This window comes from Castor canadensis, chromosome 17 (genome assembly GCF_047511655.1).
Source record: "Castor canadensis chromosome 17, mCasCan1.hap1v2, whole genome shotgun sequence".
Classification (NCBI taxonomy): domain Eukaryota; kingdom Metazoa; phylum Chordata; class Mammalia; order Rodentia; family Castoridae; genus Castor; species Castor canadensis.
Window position 1 is genome coordinate 1,053,104 of NC_133402.1, and position 17,635 is coordinate 1,070,738.

The 17,635-nt window shown below is 50.3% G+C and overlaps 1 protein-coding gene and 1 pseudogene across 1 annotated transcript; both read right to left on the reverse strand.

The window, feature by feature from the left end:
* Positions 1-5,342: 5,342 nt before the first annotated feature.
* On the reverse strand, positions 5,343-6,407 carry LOC109690186 (galactoside alpha-(1,2)-fucosyltransferase 1-like; annotated as a pseudogene).
* A 4,509-nt stretch (positions 6,408-10,916) lies between these two features.
* LOC109690185 (mastin-like) lies at positions 10,917-12,532 on the reverse strand. The gene is given in 6 exon segments (XM_074060241.1): positions 10,917-11,292; positions 11,295-11,319; positions 11,424-11,584; positions 11,670-11,969; positions 12,159-12,329; positions 12,472-12,532. Coding segments are annotated over 6 exon segments (861 nt in total). The 3' UTR covers positions 10,917-11,149.
* Between the last annotated feature and the right edge of the window lie 5,103 nt (positions 12,533-17,635).

Below are 17,635 nucleotides of genomic sequence, written 5' to 3' on the forward strand. Positions count from 1 at the left end.
TTTTAGAGAATGAGTCGGGAGTTTTTATTTACATTATTGGGGGGCACGCATGGTGGCACACAACTGTAATCCCAGCTACTGGGGAAGCGAAGGTAGGATAGTGGTTTGAGACCAGCCCGGAGATCCTATCTGAAAAACAAACTAACAGCTAAAGGACTGAGGCCATGGTTCAAGTGGCAGAAAGCTTGCTTAGCAAGCAGGAGACCCTGGTTCAAGCCCCAGCACTGCAACAACAAAAGCCTCCCGGCCAGCAGACGGGAGGGGCTGCCCGGGAGTGTGGGGTGTGAGGGGGTGCTCGTGTGTTAAGGAGGGGCAGTGTGAGCCTGTGTGGGTTCCAGCTGGAGTAGATCCTCCTCCTCTGCAGACTCCGCGATGGCTCAATGGCCCACAGCCCCGCCTCCCGTCATACCCCGGGCCCGCAGGAAAGCACAGGAAGGTGCCACGCCCCCACCCCCAACTCTGTGGACCCCAGTTTTCACCAGAGCCCTGAGCTTGGAAAAGCGTGAGAGGTGAGGGCATCCGGAGACCGAATGATGCCGCTGGGTACGGCATCCTCCGGAGTGTCCCTTCCCGCATGTTCTGTCTGGATGTCACCAGTCTTTCCCTGGTGTCACCTTTGGGTCTTGAATTCTCTTTAAGAAAAAGCTGAGACTAGAGCACTTGCCTAGCATGCTCAGGCCATGGGTCCTTTCTGCAGCTCTGTAACAACAACAACAAAAACTTGTCTCCTTGAAAACACAGGTATTTATTTAATAATACCCGGTAAATAATCGTGAATCTTATTAAGACTTGTAGGGCTGGCGAATTGGCTCAAGTGGTAGAGCACGGGCATAGCAAGTGTGAAGCCCTGAGTTCAAACCCCAGTAGCACACGCACACAAAAAATTGAAGTTAATTATCTTTGCCAGGTGCCGGTGGCTTACACCTGTAATCCTAGTTCTCTCTCAGGAGGCAGAGATCAGGAGGATCGTGGTTCAAAGCCAGCCCAGCCAAGTAGGTTGTGAGACCCTATCTCAAAAAAGCCCAACACAAAAAAGGACTGGTGGAGTGGCTCAAGTGGTAGAGCACCTGCCTAGCAAGGGTGAGGCCCTGAGTTCAAATCCCAGTACTGAAGAGGAAAAAAAAGCTAAGAAGAAAACACTTTGTGAGTAGATAGGGAAATGCGATGCTAGCCAGGACCAGTCTTGCACTTTGAATTTTCAAAGTTAATACACTTCCAAACTATATTTTACACGAGGATTTTCTTGTCAAATACTATTTGTGTCTTATAAACAAGGGTTAATTCTCTTTTAGTTGATAGGGATTTTTTTTTAAGTGTAATTAAATGAGTTTAATTCATGTTATACACAACACCTTCGACTCTTGGGATATTTTAGTTCCAGTTTTCACCTTTGATATGTTCAGATCACCTGTTCCTGAAGTCGCCGTGTGGTCCACAATTCTAGTGGTCCTTGGTGTGGTGAGTGTGTCTCTATACACACAGAGAGGTCTTACCACTTGGTCAAGGCCCAGTGTTGTCTGAGGGTCACTGTTCATAGTTCAATGATAACTTTCTACTTCCATAATTCTGTGATTACTAACTTAAAAATTAAGTTGTGGTGCTTCTGCAAAACCTTGTTAATCTTTTACTAGAATTGCATCTTTGTGGCGTTAATCCTCCCTGTTTGTGGCCACGTGCATCGGGCCCATTTAGGCTGCGTCCTCACAGTTAGTTGGGTAATTGCCCCTGTAAGAACGTGCTTGTGTTTTTATCAGACTTCTCCCCGGGTAATCGATAGTCTTGTGACTGGCAATGCTGTCTTATTGTCTTACTGATTATATCTCTCTCCTTGGTCATTGCCAGCCCTGTTATTTGAGTGCATCGGTCTGTCATGGACTTTGTTTAAAGTCATTTCTAGGGTGTCCATAGAGGATCCCGAGCAGTCTGTGTAGACTGTCACATGCTCTGCAGATAACAGGTGGGCCACCTCATCTCTACCTTTCTAATCCTTGTACCTCTGTTTATTTCCCAGCTCACCTGCCACCTGGAGTGGCCTGCACCATGCTAGCAGAGGCAGGGAGATGACCGCCCTGTCCCTGTTGGCCCCTCACTGGGAGGAGGAGGAGAGTCTTCCAGTGTTTCACCCTGAAGCAGGATGTTTGCTACAGGCTGTGGTGTGATCCCCCAGATTTGCAAGAGTTTTATCATGATTGGTGGTTGAATATATCAATCATAAAGAATCAGAAGTGCTGTGCTGAAGGCTCACGCCTATAATCCCAGCCACTCAGGAGGCAGAGATCTGGAGGATAGGGTTCCCCGGACAAATAGTTCACAAGACCCTATCTCGAAAATGTCTAATTCAAAAAAGGGCTGGTGGAGTGGCTCAAGGTGAAGGTCCTGAGTTCAAGCCCTAGTACTGCAAAAGAAGAAAGAGAAAAAGGACCAAAAGCCTTTTCCTCATCTCTGGAGATCACCCCGTGGTTGTTGCCCCTCCCCTGTCAACATGGGAAATGCTAGTCCATACTCCCGGTGTTAAGCCCTCGAGGGGGGTTGTTGTGATTTTTTATACACTATTAGAGTTGGTATGTTACTGTTTTATTTTGGACTTTGGAATCTTTGTGGGTTTACATGAACTTGGTCTGAAATTTTCTTTAATTCTACTTGTCCAGTTCTGTTCTTCGGGCTGTACTGATCTTATCAAATCAGCAGGAAGTTTCTCTCTTTTTCTCTGGAAGAATTTGCATAAAGTGGGGAGTCTCAAAGTTTTAGTCTAATGCTAAAGCTATAAATCAAAAAGCCACAGAGGACGGTGTTTTAATTTGCTCTTTATGTCTGGGTAGGTTTTCACCAACTCAGTCCTTTACCAATTACAGATCTTCGCAGGTGCGAATCCTGTTTTGTGCACTGTGTTTTCCTAGACATGCTCCCTTTCACTTCGGTGTTTAAACCCATCCTTGCTCTGTCCGCCTCTGACGACTAATGTGACTTGTGCACTGTCTTCCCTGTTCAATCTGATGAGCCCCACCTGGTTCATTAGCCAAGGACCAGCTTTTGACAGTTTCTTCACATTAACTGCATTCTCTGCTAGTCCTCATCTTCCTTCGGGTTTCTTCTGCTCTTATCTCTTTCACTTTTTTTTTTTCTTGGTAATTTGGAGCTGGGAAAGGATAAGACTAGAGGCTTGGCTTCTTGGATGTCTGGTGTGTGATTAGATTTGACATTACTTAAGAAACCTTCCTTCACTCTCCAAAAAGTCAGCAATGCCCCCCTCCCCACTGTGGGAGGGAGCCCTGCAGCATTTGGCTGTGTGTCTGCAGACTGTAAAGCTTGGGGAATTCAGCAGACATGGCATCACTACACTGAGGGCTACTGCATTCAGGATGCTTTGTGCAGGGAAGGGCACTCCAGGTGGGCAGAACACTGGAGCAGGGCTTGGGTGGGGGTCACTTAGCAGCTCTGGGGGCAACAGCCAGACAGCTTGGTAGGAACCCAGGCATATTGGGAATTTGGGACAGATAGGTACAGGAAGCCTGTTGGGTTTGGGAGCCAGGCTGCTTGCACGTGTGTCTGACATGATGCGCTGTCCTCATTGGGGTCAGGGGTCAGCAACACAGTCACATGTACACTTTGAAGCATGAGACAATTCTCTGTCTAATGCCAGCAATTCTTCTTCCTGGGTGAGGAAAACAAAATGACCTGGAGTGGCTCTCCAGGGTGTCTTTCCTGCCAAGGAGTCATAGTCTTGCAGGAATCTCAAGCTGAGATGAGACATGAGGCAGGAATCTCAAGCTGATACGGGACACTGAGGCAGTTTAGCAGGAAGCAACGTTTTATTGTGCTGGCACAGACCCAGTGGATTCCTGTCCAAAGGCTGAGCCCCAAGAACAAAGGGGTCTCACCTTACGTACCCTTGCAAGCAGGTTACAGGAGCAAAAAGCAAGGTTTAATCTATATGTGGTTATGTACAATTTTATAGGCTACTTTACCCTAATGCTATGTGACTTTCCCTCTCCTCAGTGCTATGTGACCCTCTCCATTTCAGATTCCTCAGGTTTTATCTCTCTGCCACGCCATCCCTACCTCCCTGCTTCTTTCTCAGGACTCAGGCCTAGTCTGTTTTCTTCTGCTCCTCCTCCCTGCTACAGTTCAAGTGGTAGAGCACCTGCCTAGCAAGCATGAAGCCCTGAGCTAAAACCCCAGCACCACCACCCAAAAAAAAAAATCCCACCTTCCTTAGTCAGCCCCTGTATTCCTGCAGGGGTCTGTAAACCTCTCAGTCCTTTAATCCTGGATCTGCCCAGAGCCGGGCTTAGTGGGTTTCATAAATTTGGGGTTACACCATGGTTGGCAAGGAGCACATGACCCCTCTACTTTCTGCAGGTCTGCTAATGTCCAGAAAACAGAATTCCGATCCCCAGCATCTCAGCTGCAGAGGAAGAAACTTTCTTGATCTTAAACTCGAGCCAATGTATGTAATTCCTGTCTTTGGCAGTTTTGAGCTTTAAAAAAAAAATCCCTATATCTCTGTAAGGTTGTATACCTCAGAAGGTACACTGTCTCAACAGTAGCCATCTTTCTCCCTCTACCCTATTTTAGCCTGTTTGCTCCCCACCCCATCCCCCAAAAGTCTTTGAGGCTTTCTCAGGGCTGAGGGTTCCTCAGAGATCAGCTCTGGCCACAAATGCTTCAACTTTTCCACAGCCTGTTAGCAGAACAAGACATGGGCTTGCTAGTGGCAGTCTTCATCTCTTGACCTTCCTGGCCATGGTGGGGTGTTGAGTTTTTGGTTCTATCTTCATTAGCTTCTTCACCAGAGTTATCCAGAATTGTGGAACTCTGTCCCCTCTGGAAGGACCCCTCAGAGCCCTTAACAGTCATTAGGCACATCTAGAGATGTGATCCTCTCTAGAACAATCCCCCAGCCCCGAACCACTCCAGAAATGCAGGAATTGGTGAGCACTTGCTCTAGATAAACCATGCATTTCTTCAGTTGCCTGAAGACCCAGGGGGAGAAGTAACACCTCTCCTAGAGAAAAACAGGTCAGCTCTAGAAGGAAAAGTTCCCTGTTCCTGAGAGCAGCCATCCAGAGGAAAGCAGATGAACACAGGTTTCTACAACTGCCATGAGCGTCTCCAAACATGGCCAGCATAGGGAAAAGATGTTCTTCTGGATCTAGAGTGTCAGGCAGTTCCAGAAAGCACCCTCCCCTCCAAGACTGGTCAAGTAGAATCACTCCAGAAATGAGTGTCTGCCTGCTCCAGGATGACCCCAGGCTATCCTGAAGCTGTTAGGCCTCTGGAGACATGGACCACTGGGTCAAGATTGGTTAGACCATTCCTCAAAGTCTCCCCAGCTCCCAAAACTAAACCCATGCCCAAAGTGGATACAAATCTGCATTGAGGTCCACCCACTCTGGCAGGAAGGCAGGCCTGGACCTTAAAGATCGTTAAGAACTCAACATTTGGCTGGGCAAAGTTAGCCAGGTAGACGGTGTCTCCACCAGCCAGGCAGGCAGCCCAGAAGCCGTAGGTGCCAATGGTCATGATGGTGTGGTTACACTGAATGAGCAGAGCAAAGTCCCTCCCTGGTGTACTCTCCAGCCCATGGCCAACAAAAACCATGTCACCCTGGGAGGTACCCATGTTTTCCTGGCATCACTGCATACAATTGCTGATGACCACAAAGATGGGACCCTCATGCTGTGCCCAGAACCTATGGAGGTAAGCTCAGTCGCCTACCATACCCTTCCAGTGCTAGGGCATCACCTGCAAATAGTCCCCATGGTACACGTGTGCCCCCGCAAAGGTACAAGAATAGCTCCCAGTGCGGCCCAAGCTGAGCTAACTCGACCTGCTGGGCCTTCTCCCGAAACTGGTCGTGAATGGTGAATTCACTGCGGATCTGTTCCCGAAGATGGTGGATGAAAGTCCAAGAGCAGGGAATGCCAGCGAGCTTCAGAAAGTGCCACATCAAGCAAGAGTATTCCTCAGACATCCAGTCTTGTAGCTGAGGTGTGCCAGTGTCCAACATTTGTGTCAGCCCTGGCAGGGTGATGCAGAACACGGGGACCAGGGTGGCATGCATGGCTGGCAGGAGAAAGGCAACCATCAAGTCAGGCCAGGGCAAGCAATGCAGCATGCAGCCCCATCTGGTTGCCAAACCTGTCATCTAGAAAGATGGTCCAGGTTCCCCAGATGGGGCCAAGAGTCTGGGGACTGGAAGAGGAGGTATTGGGTGCCAGTGGTCTACTGGACAGGCATACAAAAACCACAGGCGACATCTATGGGTGGTGGTCTGGACACAGAACAGACAGGTCAAGAGCACTTGTAAGAAGGCCTGAGTTGAGGTAGAGGAAGAAGGAGATTACTGAGAGGACACAGACAATCAGGAAGACCAGGCAGAGATGCCGCCAGCTGGGGGCCCACATGGCTGAGCTCATTAGGGTGGAGGTCCACAGTCACCTTCCTGTGGCAGAAAAGCACAGCCCCAAAATGCAGTCCACATCCTGCTGCCCCCTCAGACTCCAGGCTCCCCTGTCCAGCAGCCCAGGTCCTCTCTGCCTCCCAGAACTGGGTAGGGGGCCGTGCCACATCCCCCTCCTCTCCAGCATGGGATGGCCACAGAGCTGCATGCAAGACAGCCTACCTGGCACTGAGCAGAAACTGCATCCTTGCGTGGACCCCAGAACTAGCACCCAGCTGTAGGAATGGACCCAGGAGTTTGGTCCAGCGCCCTTTGCCCCTCCGCTGCCAGGGCCTAACGTTCACTCCCAGCACCAGGATGAACACGCTTCGTCACTTCTTTTTTTTTTTTTTCCTTTTTCTTTTATTATTCATATGTGCATACAAGGCTTGGTTCATTTCTCCCCCCTGCCCCCACCCCCTCCCTTACCACCCACTCCGCCCCTCCATCTCCCCCCCCTCAATACCCAGCAGAAACTATTTTGCCCTTATTTCTAATTTTGTTGTAGAGAGAGTATAAGCAATAATAGGAAGGAGCAAGGGTTTTTTCTGGTTGAGATAAGGATAGCTATACAGGGAGTTGACTCACATTGATTTCCTGTGCATGTGTGTTACCTTCTAGATTAATTCTTTTTGATCTAACCTTTTCTCTAGTTCCTGGTCCCCTTTTCCTATTGGCCTCAGTTGCTTTTAGGTATCTGCTTTAGTTTCTCTGCGTTAAGGGCAACACATGCTAGCCACACAACTATAACCAACTTGTCTTTGACAAAGGAGCTAAAAATATACGATGGAGAAATAGCAGCCTCTTCAACAAAAACTGCTGGGAAAACTGGTTAGCAGTCTGCAAAAAACTGAAACTAGATCCATGTATATCATCCTATATCAATATTAACTCAAAATGGATCAAGGATCTTAATATCAAACCACAATCTCTAAAGTTGATACAGGAAAGAGTAGGAAATACTCTGGAGTTAGTAGGTATAGGTAAGAACTTTCTCAACGAAACCCCAGCAGCACAGCAACTAAGAGATAGCATAGATAAATGGGACCTCATAAAGCTAAAAAGCTTCTGTTCATCAAAAGAAATGGTCTCGTCACTTCTTAACTTGAGCTCTAAGGACATCATTTCCTGTTGTCCTTCGTTTTTACAAAGTCACAGAAGGACCGGTTCTTCCTTGCAGGTTGGGCAAGGACTGGAAGGTGGAGTTGTCACTTGTTTGATATTTCCTTGACCTAAGAATTCTTTAGAAGCGTTTGTGTGTGTGTTTGTGTTGGGGGGGTCGTTTGTTTGCACGTTTGCAGTGCCGGAATGGAACCAGGACTTCATGCATACTAGGCAAGTGCTTTATCACGGAGCACAATTGCCAGCCTTGGATATGTTTTGCTTTGATTTTTAGTTTGTTTTTTGGGGGTGGAGTGGGCAATGGGGAGTTGAAGCAGGGTTTCACCATTCTCCTGACTCAGCCTCCTGGTGGCTGGAATCACAGGTGTGAGCCTAGCTTAAAGTGTATTTTTTTAATTGCCAGAATTAGGAAGCTTTGTGCCCAAGTGTAAGTGTGAGCAAGTTAAAAATAACAGCTAAACTGTTCTTGTTTTTAACTATGAGGGGAGTGACAGCAGAGAATTGAGCTCAACAGCCACTGAAGGGATAACAAAGGCAGGGAAGTGAAGATGTCATTACAGGATTCTCACTGATAAATTTAGGCCACTATGAATTTGGTGAAAGCTTTCCACATTGTATGATGCGTAGTTGTGGTCATTGCCCATTCCTGCATGTGACAGTGAAGCGTGATTGTACATTTCATGTCTATTTCATGTCTGTTGCAAATATTTAAACCCATGTAACCACACAACCACACACACGTACATACACACGTGCATGCAATTTCATATGCTTGTGTGCTTGTGAAATGTGTGCACACATATGCATGCACTCGTGATATACACATGCACACGTGTATATGCACTTGTGAACACATGCACACACCTGCACGTGGATATGCATGCACGTGTACACACAGTGAGTGCACACGTACACTATGCCCTGCACACACACAATCACATGTGTACACTGGATGACTCTCAGAGGCTGCCTCTGTAGCAAGACCAAGTCTAGGACTGCAGATGTGGCTGGGACGCGGCAGAAAAACACGTGGCTGCTCCCAGCAGCTCAGCCTGCTGTGCTGGAGCAGAGCTCTGCCCGGGAGCTGGCTGGAGCTTGTTGGACTTGGGTGTGTTCTAACGTTGAGATGACCAGGGTAGGGTGCAGAAGTTTTCAGTGGGCCTGCATCCTATGTGAGCAGGCAGGAGTCAAGTGGTGAGACTTGGGTTTCATTGTCCCATGGCCCTCTGTATCCCTGGGCTTGGTCAGACCTGGGGATGACCAGTACACAGCCAGTGACATGGACAAAGGCCTCCACGAGCCAGGATCTCAGGCCTCTGGAGCCTTCTACTGTGACCCATGTGGACCCTGAGGACAATCTTGAACTGCTGGACCCCTCCAGTGCCCACCTGGACCCAGCCCCAGCTGTAGTGTTGCAAAAGGGGCCTGGGAGGTAACAGCACCTGAGCCATAGCTCAACCTCCACCACAGATCGAGTCACCTCTCTTCGCCTGTTGGGAGCCCAGACACCCTCAGTCCCATCCCTGACCTGCCACCTGCCCTGTCTCCACTCCTATGGGCTTGGATGCACAGGCCCCTGGCCCTGTGGGGATCCCAGGTGTGCAACCTGCTCCTGTTTGCATCCCAGGGTTGTTCGCTGGGTGGAACAGAAGAAATTTCTCAGGAAGAAGAGCCCCTGACCCTGTGTCACTTGTAGGTGATAAGTGACAAAAGACCCTGCCCACACACCTTCCAGCCCCTGTGTTCCCCAGCAAAAGAGGCATAGCTTCCTTCTGGGAGCACAGGGACTTCTGGGTCTCACAGAAAGAGAAGAGAGACTTTAGGCCTCTAGTCGAGGGCACATGACATTCCATCCTACTCCTGGTGGCCTCACACTGGCCCAGTGCATTTGACCTCAAGGCTCCCTCCAGGTGGACACAGCAGCCACACCTGTCCACTCAATGTGACACTCCATCCCAAACTGAGCACCACAGTCCAGTGCATCCTGCTGCAGGCCCTGCCTCTGGAGGACAGGACAATTGCAAGACCCCAGTGTCAGTGTACAGAGAGGGCATTCAGGAGGCCGGAGCCTGTTTGTGGACACAGGTGTCCAGGCAGCTTCTCTAGGAGCTTGTGTCTGGTTTGAAGCTTTAAAAGAATCAGGAAAATGTGTGGTAAGGACTTTTTTAAACTTTTATTTTTTAACAGCTTTACTGAGATGTGATTCACATGCCACACAATTCACCCACTTGAAGTAAAAAGTTCTGTGGGTTTTGGCACATTCATAGGGCTGTGTAGACATCCCCATGGTTGATTTTATATCATTTTCCTCACCCTGAAAAGACACCAGGCTCCCTTGCTCCCTCCCCAACCCCTAGCAACCACCAGTCTACTTTTTGCCCCTTATGAATTTCCCTGTCTTGAGCATCTCATACCATGTGGTTCTTTGTGACTGGCTTTGCTTGCTCAACTAGGGCTCCTTCCTGTGTAGTGTCATCCACACGGGGAAGCTGTGTGACCCTGCTCCCGACCTAAGCATCAGTTCCTACAGCTTGTAGACACCTGCCCTGGCTGGTGTACCCTGCGCCGGTGGTGATGGCATGTGTTGTCAGACATCGAGGGCTGCTCCAACCTAGTGACAGGGACACAGTGGCTTAGAATACTAAGTGTTTGATTCTGGTGGTGTGGAGGTTGGAAGTCTGGGTCAAGTTGCACATGGCTGGGTTCTGGTAAGAGTCCATTGACAACCCTGTAGTCTCACGTGCTGGACAGATAAGCACACTCTTTGGGGTCCCTGTCATAAGGACACTAATCCTTTAATCACCTAATTCCACCATCCATGGGGTTAGGGCTTCAAAATTCAGGACTTGGCAACAACAGTAGGAAGACTGGGTTTCTCCCAGGCACCATCTGTGGGGTACATCTGCAGACCCTTCAAGAACCCACTTCCTCTCACTGTATCCAGTTGGGGTGGGGAATGGGAAGGAAGGTAAGGACTGGGAGGCTGCCTTTCCCACAGGCTCGCTGTGGGCAGATTTCAAAGCACCCATGCCGAGGAAATAAACATTCGAGCTTTTAGAATTTGAATTGCCATGTGGACTCAGAGAGGGACTTTGACACTGCTAGGTAGGGATGAAAGTGCTGGGGTGATTTCTAGAACCTGGGTGCAGCCCAGGACCATCCAGGCTGTAGGTCTGACCTCTTTTGATAGCACCAGATGAATGTGTGGCTATCAGGCCCCTTATCTTCCCAGCACTGGTGTCTTATGATTCTCACCAGGGAATTCCCACTCTCCTAGCTCAGCCCTTCCCCCTCCCACCATGTCCACCGCTGGGATTAAAGTTCAAACAGAGATCAATGAAACAATCCACAGTTTAATGGGAAACAGAGGGTGAACAAGAGGCCGGGGCCTGGCCACTCATCTCACATCCACTCCACTTCTGAGAGACACCACCCTCAGCCCTTCCCTCCCAGAGTTCAGGGAGACCCAGGGCCAGGAGAGCAGGGAGGTCTCACTGCTCTGGAGGGGAAGACCATATTGGAATTGGAGAAGCAGGGGGTGTCAAAAAGAAAGGTTGGGAGTTCCCTCCATCATGCAGGCCCCATCTAGGACCCAGGGAACCTGGGAACATAGTGATAGATCCCCGACACGTAGCTCTTGACACGGGCATACACCCCAGGGAGGTTGTGATGACCACAGTCTTTGCCCCAGCTCACTACCCCCACCTGGAACCAGGTGCAATTCATCTGCAGACCAGGGGGCTCCCGGAGTCTCCCTGTGAGGAGAAGCAGGACTCAGCGAGTGCTCCCCTGCACCCCACAGCACCAGGGCTGCTAGGCCAAGAGGAGACAGAGGAGGGAGGATAGGTTCAAGCCTTACATGGCAGAAATTCTGTCCCTGTCTCCCAGCACACAGCATGTCGTCCTTAATGACCCTATCCAGGCTGTCCAAGGAGGCATTCTTGTACCGCCAGTCACAGGCCTGGTTCCCCACGATGTAGACCTCCACCTCCTGCAGGTGGTAGGGTGGGGGCAGTGGTGCTGTGGGGAGGAGCCAGGTGAGAACCAGGGGCTGAGGGCTCCCACCAACTCCCAACAGTGGAGAAAGAACGGACATGATACCCACTGTTGTACTCAATGTCACCCCAGCCGGTCACCCAGCAAATCTTCTTCGAGGAGACTGTCAGGGACGCATCTGGGAGGGAGACTGGGTAGACGCTCTCTGACAACTTCACAGCACCCTCCAGTCTCAGCAGAGCAATGTCCCCGCCCCCCAGGACAGACAGACTCTCGTTGTACTTGGGGTGACGGATGATCTGGACCACCTTCGTCAGTCGGTCCTCTTCATAGAGCCTCAGCTGCCCGACCTGGACCTTGAAGGCACAAGCCTCCAGATCCCCCCCTGGGGAGAAGCCACCAGGAGCCTCTCAGGGGAGGCCACGCTCAGGGGAGCCACAGACATCAATCAGCCCAAAGACTCCCTCTGCAATCTGGGGAGGGGCCCAGAAGTCCTGCCTCCATCCCCGGACGCTGCCCAAAGCACCCCACCTCCCTCTGGATTCCCTGCCTGCTCCACACCAAGGGGATGGGGCAGGTTCCACTCACGGCTCCACACCGTGGGCAGCGGTCAGCACCCACTGAGGGTGGATGTGGGAGCCGCCACACATGTGTTCCCACCGGTGACTCTTCCTGCTGTAGAACCTCAGGCTGACCTGCCAAGGGAACCTCCTGGCTGAGACAGGGCAGCCCCCAATGATACCCACCAGCTCTGGTCCTGGGGCAGGCTCTGGGGAAGCAAGTGGAGGGGCCATCAGGGGACCAAGTGGAGGTTCCCAGGGCTCAGGGGTCAGTGAGGCTCCTGGCAAGTGTCCCTGGTCCCTATAAGTGGTCCTGTGAGCCCTGGCAGCAGGGGTGGAGGCAGAACTTACCAGGGGTCACAAGTGCAGAGTCCCGCAGGCAGGAGAGGGTCAGAAGCACCAGCCTCAGCATCCTGGGGCAGTCTTAGCAGAAGGGCTTCAAACTCCAGCTTCTTGGGCCAGGAGCAGCTTTGTTCTGCCTCTGTCAGAGCTACTGAGGCCCCATTTATCCTTCTCCCACAGGATGTGGGCACAGGCACCCCTGCTGTGCTCCAGGAGTGCATTTGTGGTGGCCAAGCCCCTCTTCTCTTACTGGGGTCAACACATGTTCACAGCTCCCAGCAGGTGGGGCAAGTGGTGGGGTGTGCTGTGCTCAAAGCATGTCCTGTAACTGAAGGACACAGCTGCAAATTTGAAAAGAAGAGATGAGATAAAGGAGAAACCCATCCTGAGGGGTGCACTCCTCTATGCGCTGACACCCCAGGCACAGTAGGAAGGACTCTGAAAGGGGCACCCTCTGTCCCCAGCTGTGGCTTCAGCCCCTCAGCCCACAGGAGTCCAGCACCTCAGCTCATGACAGCCCAGGATGTGGGCTAGGGTCTTGGGGGGGCCATAAGGCAGTTCTAGTAGACATGGGTCAGGGCACTGAGCAGACCTCTGGGACATGTCCACCCTACACAATGACCTCCTGCATAGGAGGTGAGGGAAGAGAAAGAGGGGGACCAAGCTGCCAGTGCCACCTCCTTGGGACTATCTGGGCAGGCCTACGGTGGTCCATATCCCATTTGCCTCCCTGTAGCATGAACCTGGACACTGCTGACCTCCAATGTCCCAGCTCCCAACACAGTAGGGTCCTTCCATGGGCTGAGTTGGCTTACAGATGGCACCCAGGCTCTGGGAGGCAGGAAGGTGACCACCTGGAGGGAGAGAGGCTCCTCCCTGCCAGGACTCTCAGCGGAATTTCCCAAACTTGGCAGGTGCTGGGGCCTGGGTCCCTAAATAGTGACAGATGTCCCTGGGCCTGTCTGCATGCCTCCGTCAGGCCCCTCTAATCCCCACACCTCTTGAAACCTCTAATCCCCACACCTCTTGAAACCGGGATGCATCTGTGGACCCACATGTGGTGGGTGGGTTGCTGGGGGACTGTGCTATATTGTGGTTCTGAGTCAGGGACAAGAGGTGCAGAAGTTTCCCTCCATCTCCCATTCCCCACAAGCCCTCTGTGATACCATAGCCTGCTTCTAGAAAAATTTGAGCATTTGAGGATGTTTTGCTAAGTGTGTGGGAAGTGTGTGGTTTGAGGGAAGACAGCCAGACCTAGGAGCCAAAAGGAATATTTTGTCCAGTTTCCTAAAAGACAAAGGGGTCTGAGGGTTCAGCAAAGAGTGGACTCATGTTATGGGCAAAATTGTGTCCCCCCAAATTCATTTTAAACCTGAAACCCAAGACCTCAAAACATGACTGCATTTAGATGACATGGATCTTTAATTTGGTGATGAAGGTAAAGCAAGGTCACTGGAGTAGACCCCGGTCTGTGTACTTTAGAAAGGAAATTAGGACGCAGTGCCTGGTTAGAAGTGAAAACAGAATTCCCCTATAAGTTGTACTATGTTTTTATTTCACATAAGGTATCACACATTCCTCATTTACCCAAGAGGGGACACTCAGGACCCTTCTTGTGCCATGAATCCTTTGTGTCTGAGGCCCCATCAAAGCTCACCTCTGCCCCTCACATGGTATTGCAAGAAGAGATTAGGCAACAGCAGGTGTTGCCCAACCTCTATCTCAGACCCCAGACTAAGTCCAAGTTGCATCACAGCTGAGCCAGAACTTCACCTCACCCCTGCGGGACAGCAAGGTGTCTACCTTCCCCTGGTTTGCAGAATTGTGTTGAGGCAGACACTAGAGATGAGTAGCAGGGAGGACAGGTCTCCCAAAGCCCCTGCTGGCACCTACTAAAGCCACACATTGAGGCACAAGTTTCCCACCTAGCGAGATCCCTAGATGCTGCAGCCAGGGTGTGTCTGTCCCCTGCCACACACATCACCATAACAACAGACCATGTGTGCAGGTCCCAGCAAAGACCATTTGTGGTCCCAGCACCACATCACAGGACTTTTTCAGCCTGATACCCTCAATGGACCCAGAGTCATCACCCCATCTCCCTATCACCTGGCCTTCCCAGGTAGCCCCTTTTCCTTTGGGGCTGGAGATACTTAAAGGACTGACCATGGTCCCCAGGGAAGGGACTCTGTGCCCCTGTTGCCCACAGATTCCAGCCTGACAAGGGGAGCTATGATGTTGAGAGCCTGTCACCCTCTGGTCTTAAGAGTCCGTCGTTCACTCACATCACTGAGTCTGCACTGAGCTGTGTTGGTAGTAACATCACTGGTTTGCACATCTTTCCTCTGTAGGGTGGATCACCATTGGGATCTATCCATTTCGAGCTGGAAGAGGTTTCAGGCTCTTTCCAGCACAAATGTGAATGGTGCATTTTCATTTAAACCAAGCCCTAGCAGACCCCATTTTCCGGTAGTCCACACACCAGGGTGGAAACGCTTAGCTGTGCAGCACACTCTTCCCACTGCCTGAGCCCTAGCCATCTGCCCTGCAGAGCAAGTGGAATGGTGTCTGTCCTGCCATTGTACTGAGTGTTCGTTTCTCTGGGGCCTCCAGACACTAGGTATAATTGTGGTTTTTAGTTTTTCCAGTCTAAAGAAGTGCAAAAAGGGGCCCCAAGTGTGCTACATAGCACTTCCCCAGTGACCAGGAAGGACACCAGTTTTTATACGTTGATTGATGGCTGCTTCTGTGAGCAGGTCTGTGTTCTCACAAGCTCCATCAGTATTGCAGACACATTGCTCAGGCTGAGAAGTTGTGGCCACCACTGACCAGCAGGGCAAAGCTCAGCTCTTCACGTGGACTTGGATACCCTCTCATCTGAAGATCGCTTCCCTTCCTGCTCTGGTTCTGACTCCCAGGCTCACCTCATATCAGTGTCCCCTGGTGTAAATCTCATTCACACCAGGGGAGACAACTCAAAGTGCTGCACATCAAACATTGGCCTCAGCCAGCCAAACATGATCCCCTATTTTCTGTTATTGTGGAACTGAGTATAAGTTCAGGTTCTTATCACATGTAAACCTTGAGATGCTGGGGGGGGTGGGTTTCTTTTATTTTGCGTGGGGGGAGTTGTTGTTTATTTGTTTCTTTGTTTTGGCAGTACTGAAAATTAAGCCCAGGGCCTCATGCATACTAGGCAAGCACTGTACCCCTAAGCTACACCCTTAACCCAAACTATGAGTTTTGATTGCACAGGGAGCCTTGCTACCTGGAGCGTATCCCAGCAGAGCACAGACACACACCCTCAGCCTTACCACCTTGGTGCAACTGAGTTCCACCTCCAGGCCCAGCACCTGCCAGCTCTGCTCTTAAACAGAACAGGGTGGAATTTCTTAGGACCTCCAACTGCCCACAGGAGCTCGTAGGTACATGTCCTGCTCCCCAGTCCCTCAGGAAAGAAACACTCCAGCATGTGCTTCTGGCTCCCAGAATTCCCCAGCACAGGAAGCTCCAGGGACCCACAATGGAAGCAGGCTTCCTAGTGCACACATCATTGGCACCATCCCTGCCCTGCCTTCCAAAAGTCCACTTCCAGGGCCAGCTCCTGGCAGATGCTGAGGTACAAGAGCGTGTCATGTTCTAAAGAAGGAGAGGGCTGTGGTCAGGGTGAGTGGGGTGAAGTCTGGATCTTGTGTTTTTTCCACATTTTGAGAAACCACCAGTCATTTGGCAAACCGTGAATCAGGTTGGATATGGTGGTCCCAGCACTTGGGAATATGAGGCAGGAGGATCAGGAGTTGGGGGCCAGCCCTGGCTACATAGCCAGATCTCCATAAACAAGAAGCAGTGTCAGAATGCAAATTGACAACAGAGAATGTTTTTAAGTGAGAAAGTTTGTATAAATAACCCCAGAATGTTTATCCATGCCGGTTCAAGGATGAGACTAAAGTGAGAACATCCTCAGGCGTTCCACACCTCACACTCTTTGAAACAGTTTAGATAAAACTGTGAGGTAAAAGGACAGATAATTACACAGTTGCAAAGGAGATTAAAGACCATCAAAGTTACTGTTACCTTTAGAAAATAGATAACACCGAAGACAAAAAGGAAATATATCCACAATCACCAAGAATTAACTTGGTTATCAGGGTGATGGGTTTGGGGAGGAGAAGGGATCAGAACACAGAGGGTCTGATAAGCTTATCTGATTGTAGATGTCTATTTAGGAAAAAAGTAAAAACAAAAAAGGAAGAAAAATAAATACAATTGAATTAAAGTATGTTAACTATTCTAGTATAGAAGGAATAAGCTTGCCAGTTAAGATACAAATATTGAAGGGGCTATAAGAAGCCAAATCCAGGGCTGGTGGAGCAGCTCAAGTGGTAGAATGGCTGCTTAGTGTTACCTGGCGGTGTAAAATGTTGTGTGCTGATGTCCAGTGTTCTTTCCTTCACAGGCCAGAGAACTGGCTCATGAGACAGCAGACTGACTCGTGAGACAAGGCCGGCACACAAAGTAGGATTTATTAGAGAGAAAGGAAAGGTTACAGCTGGAGCAGGGCTGCAGAGCCCGGAAACCCATGAATCCCTGCTCAGGTGAAGACTGGGGCTTTTTATGGCCGCTTTAACTCTGGGTTAGGGTATGGGTTAAGTGGGTTCTTTCCATTGGCCGTGGATTTGAGCGCGCAGGCTCTCTTAGATGAGCTGGTCTGTTTGCCCCTTATGGGGGAGAAGGGGAGACAACCTTGAGAGCATCCTGTCTATCAGCCCCGTGGCAGATTTATGAGGCCATGTATCTCCTCCTCAGGGTGCAGGAATGCAGATTTATGAGCTCCTCAGGGTTCAAGGCCCATAGTGTTCTCCATGGGGGATGGGATACTGACTGTCTCATCTGTCCTTTAGGCTCCCAACACTAGTAAGCATCAAGGTCCTGAGTTCAAGCCCCAGTACTACCAAAAAAAAAAAAAATCCAGATATAAGGTGGTTCTAAAGAGAAAAGGTTTGAGCCAGGCAGCAGTGGCTCACATCTGTAATCCTAGCTGCTCAGGAGGTAGAGATCAGGAGGATCATGGTTTGAAGTCAGCCCAGGCAAACAAATCCTAGCTTGAAAAAACCCATCACAAAAAAAAGGGCTGGTAGAGTGGCTTAAGGCATAAGCTATGAATTCAAACCCC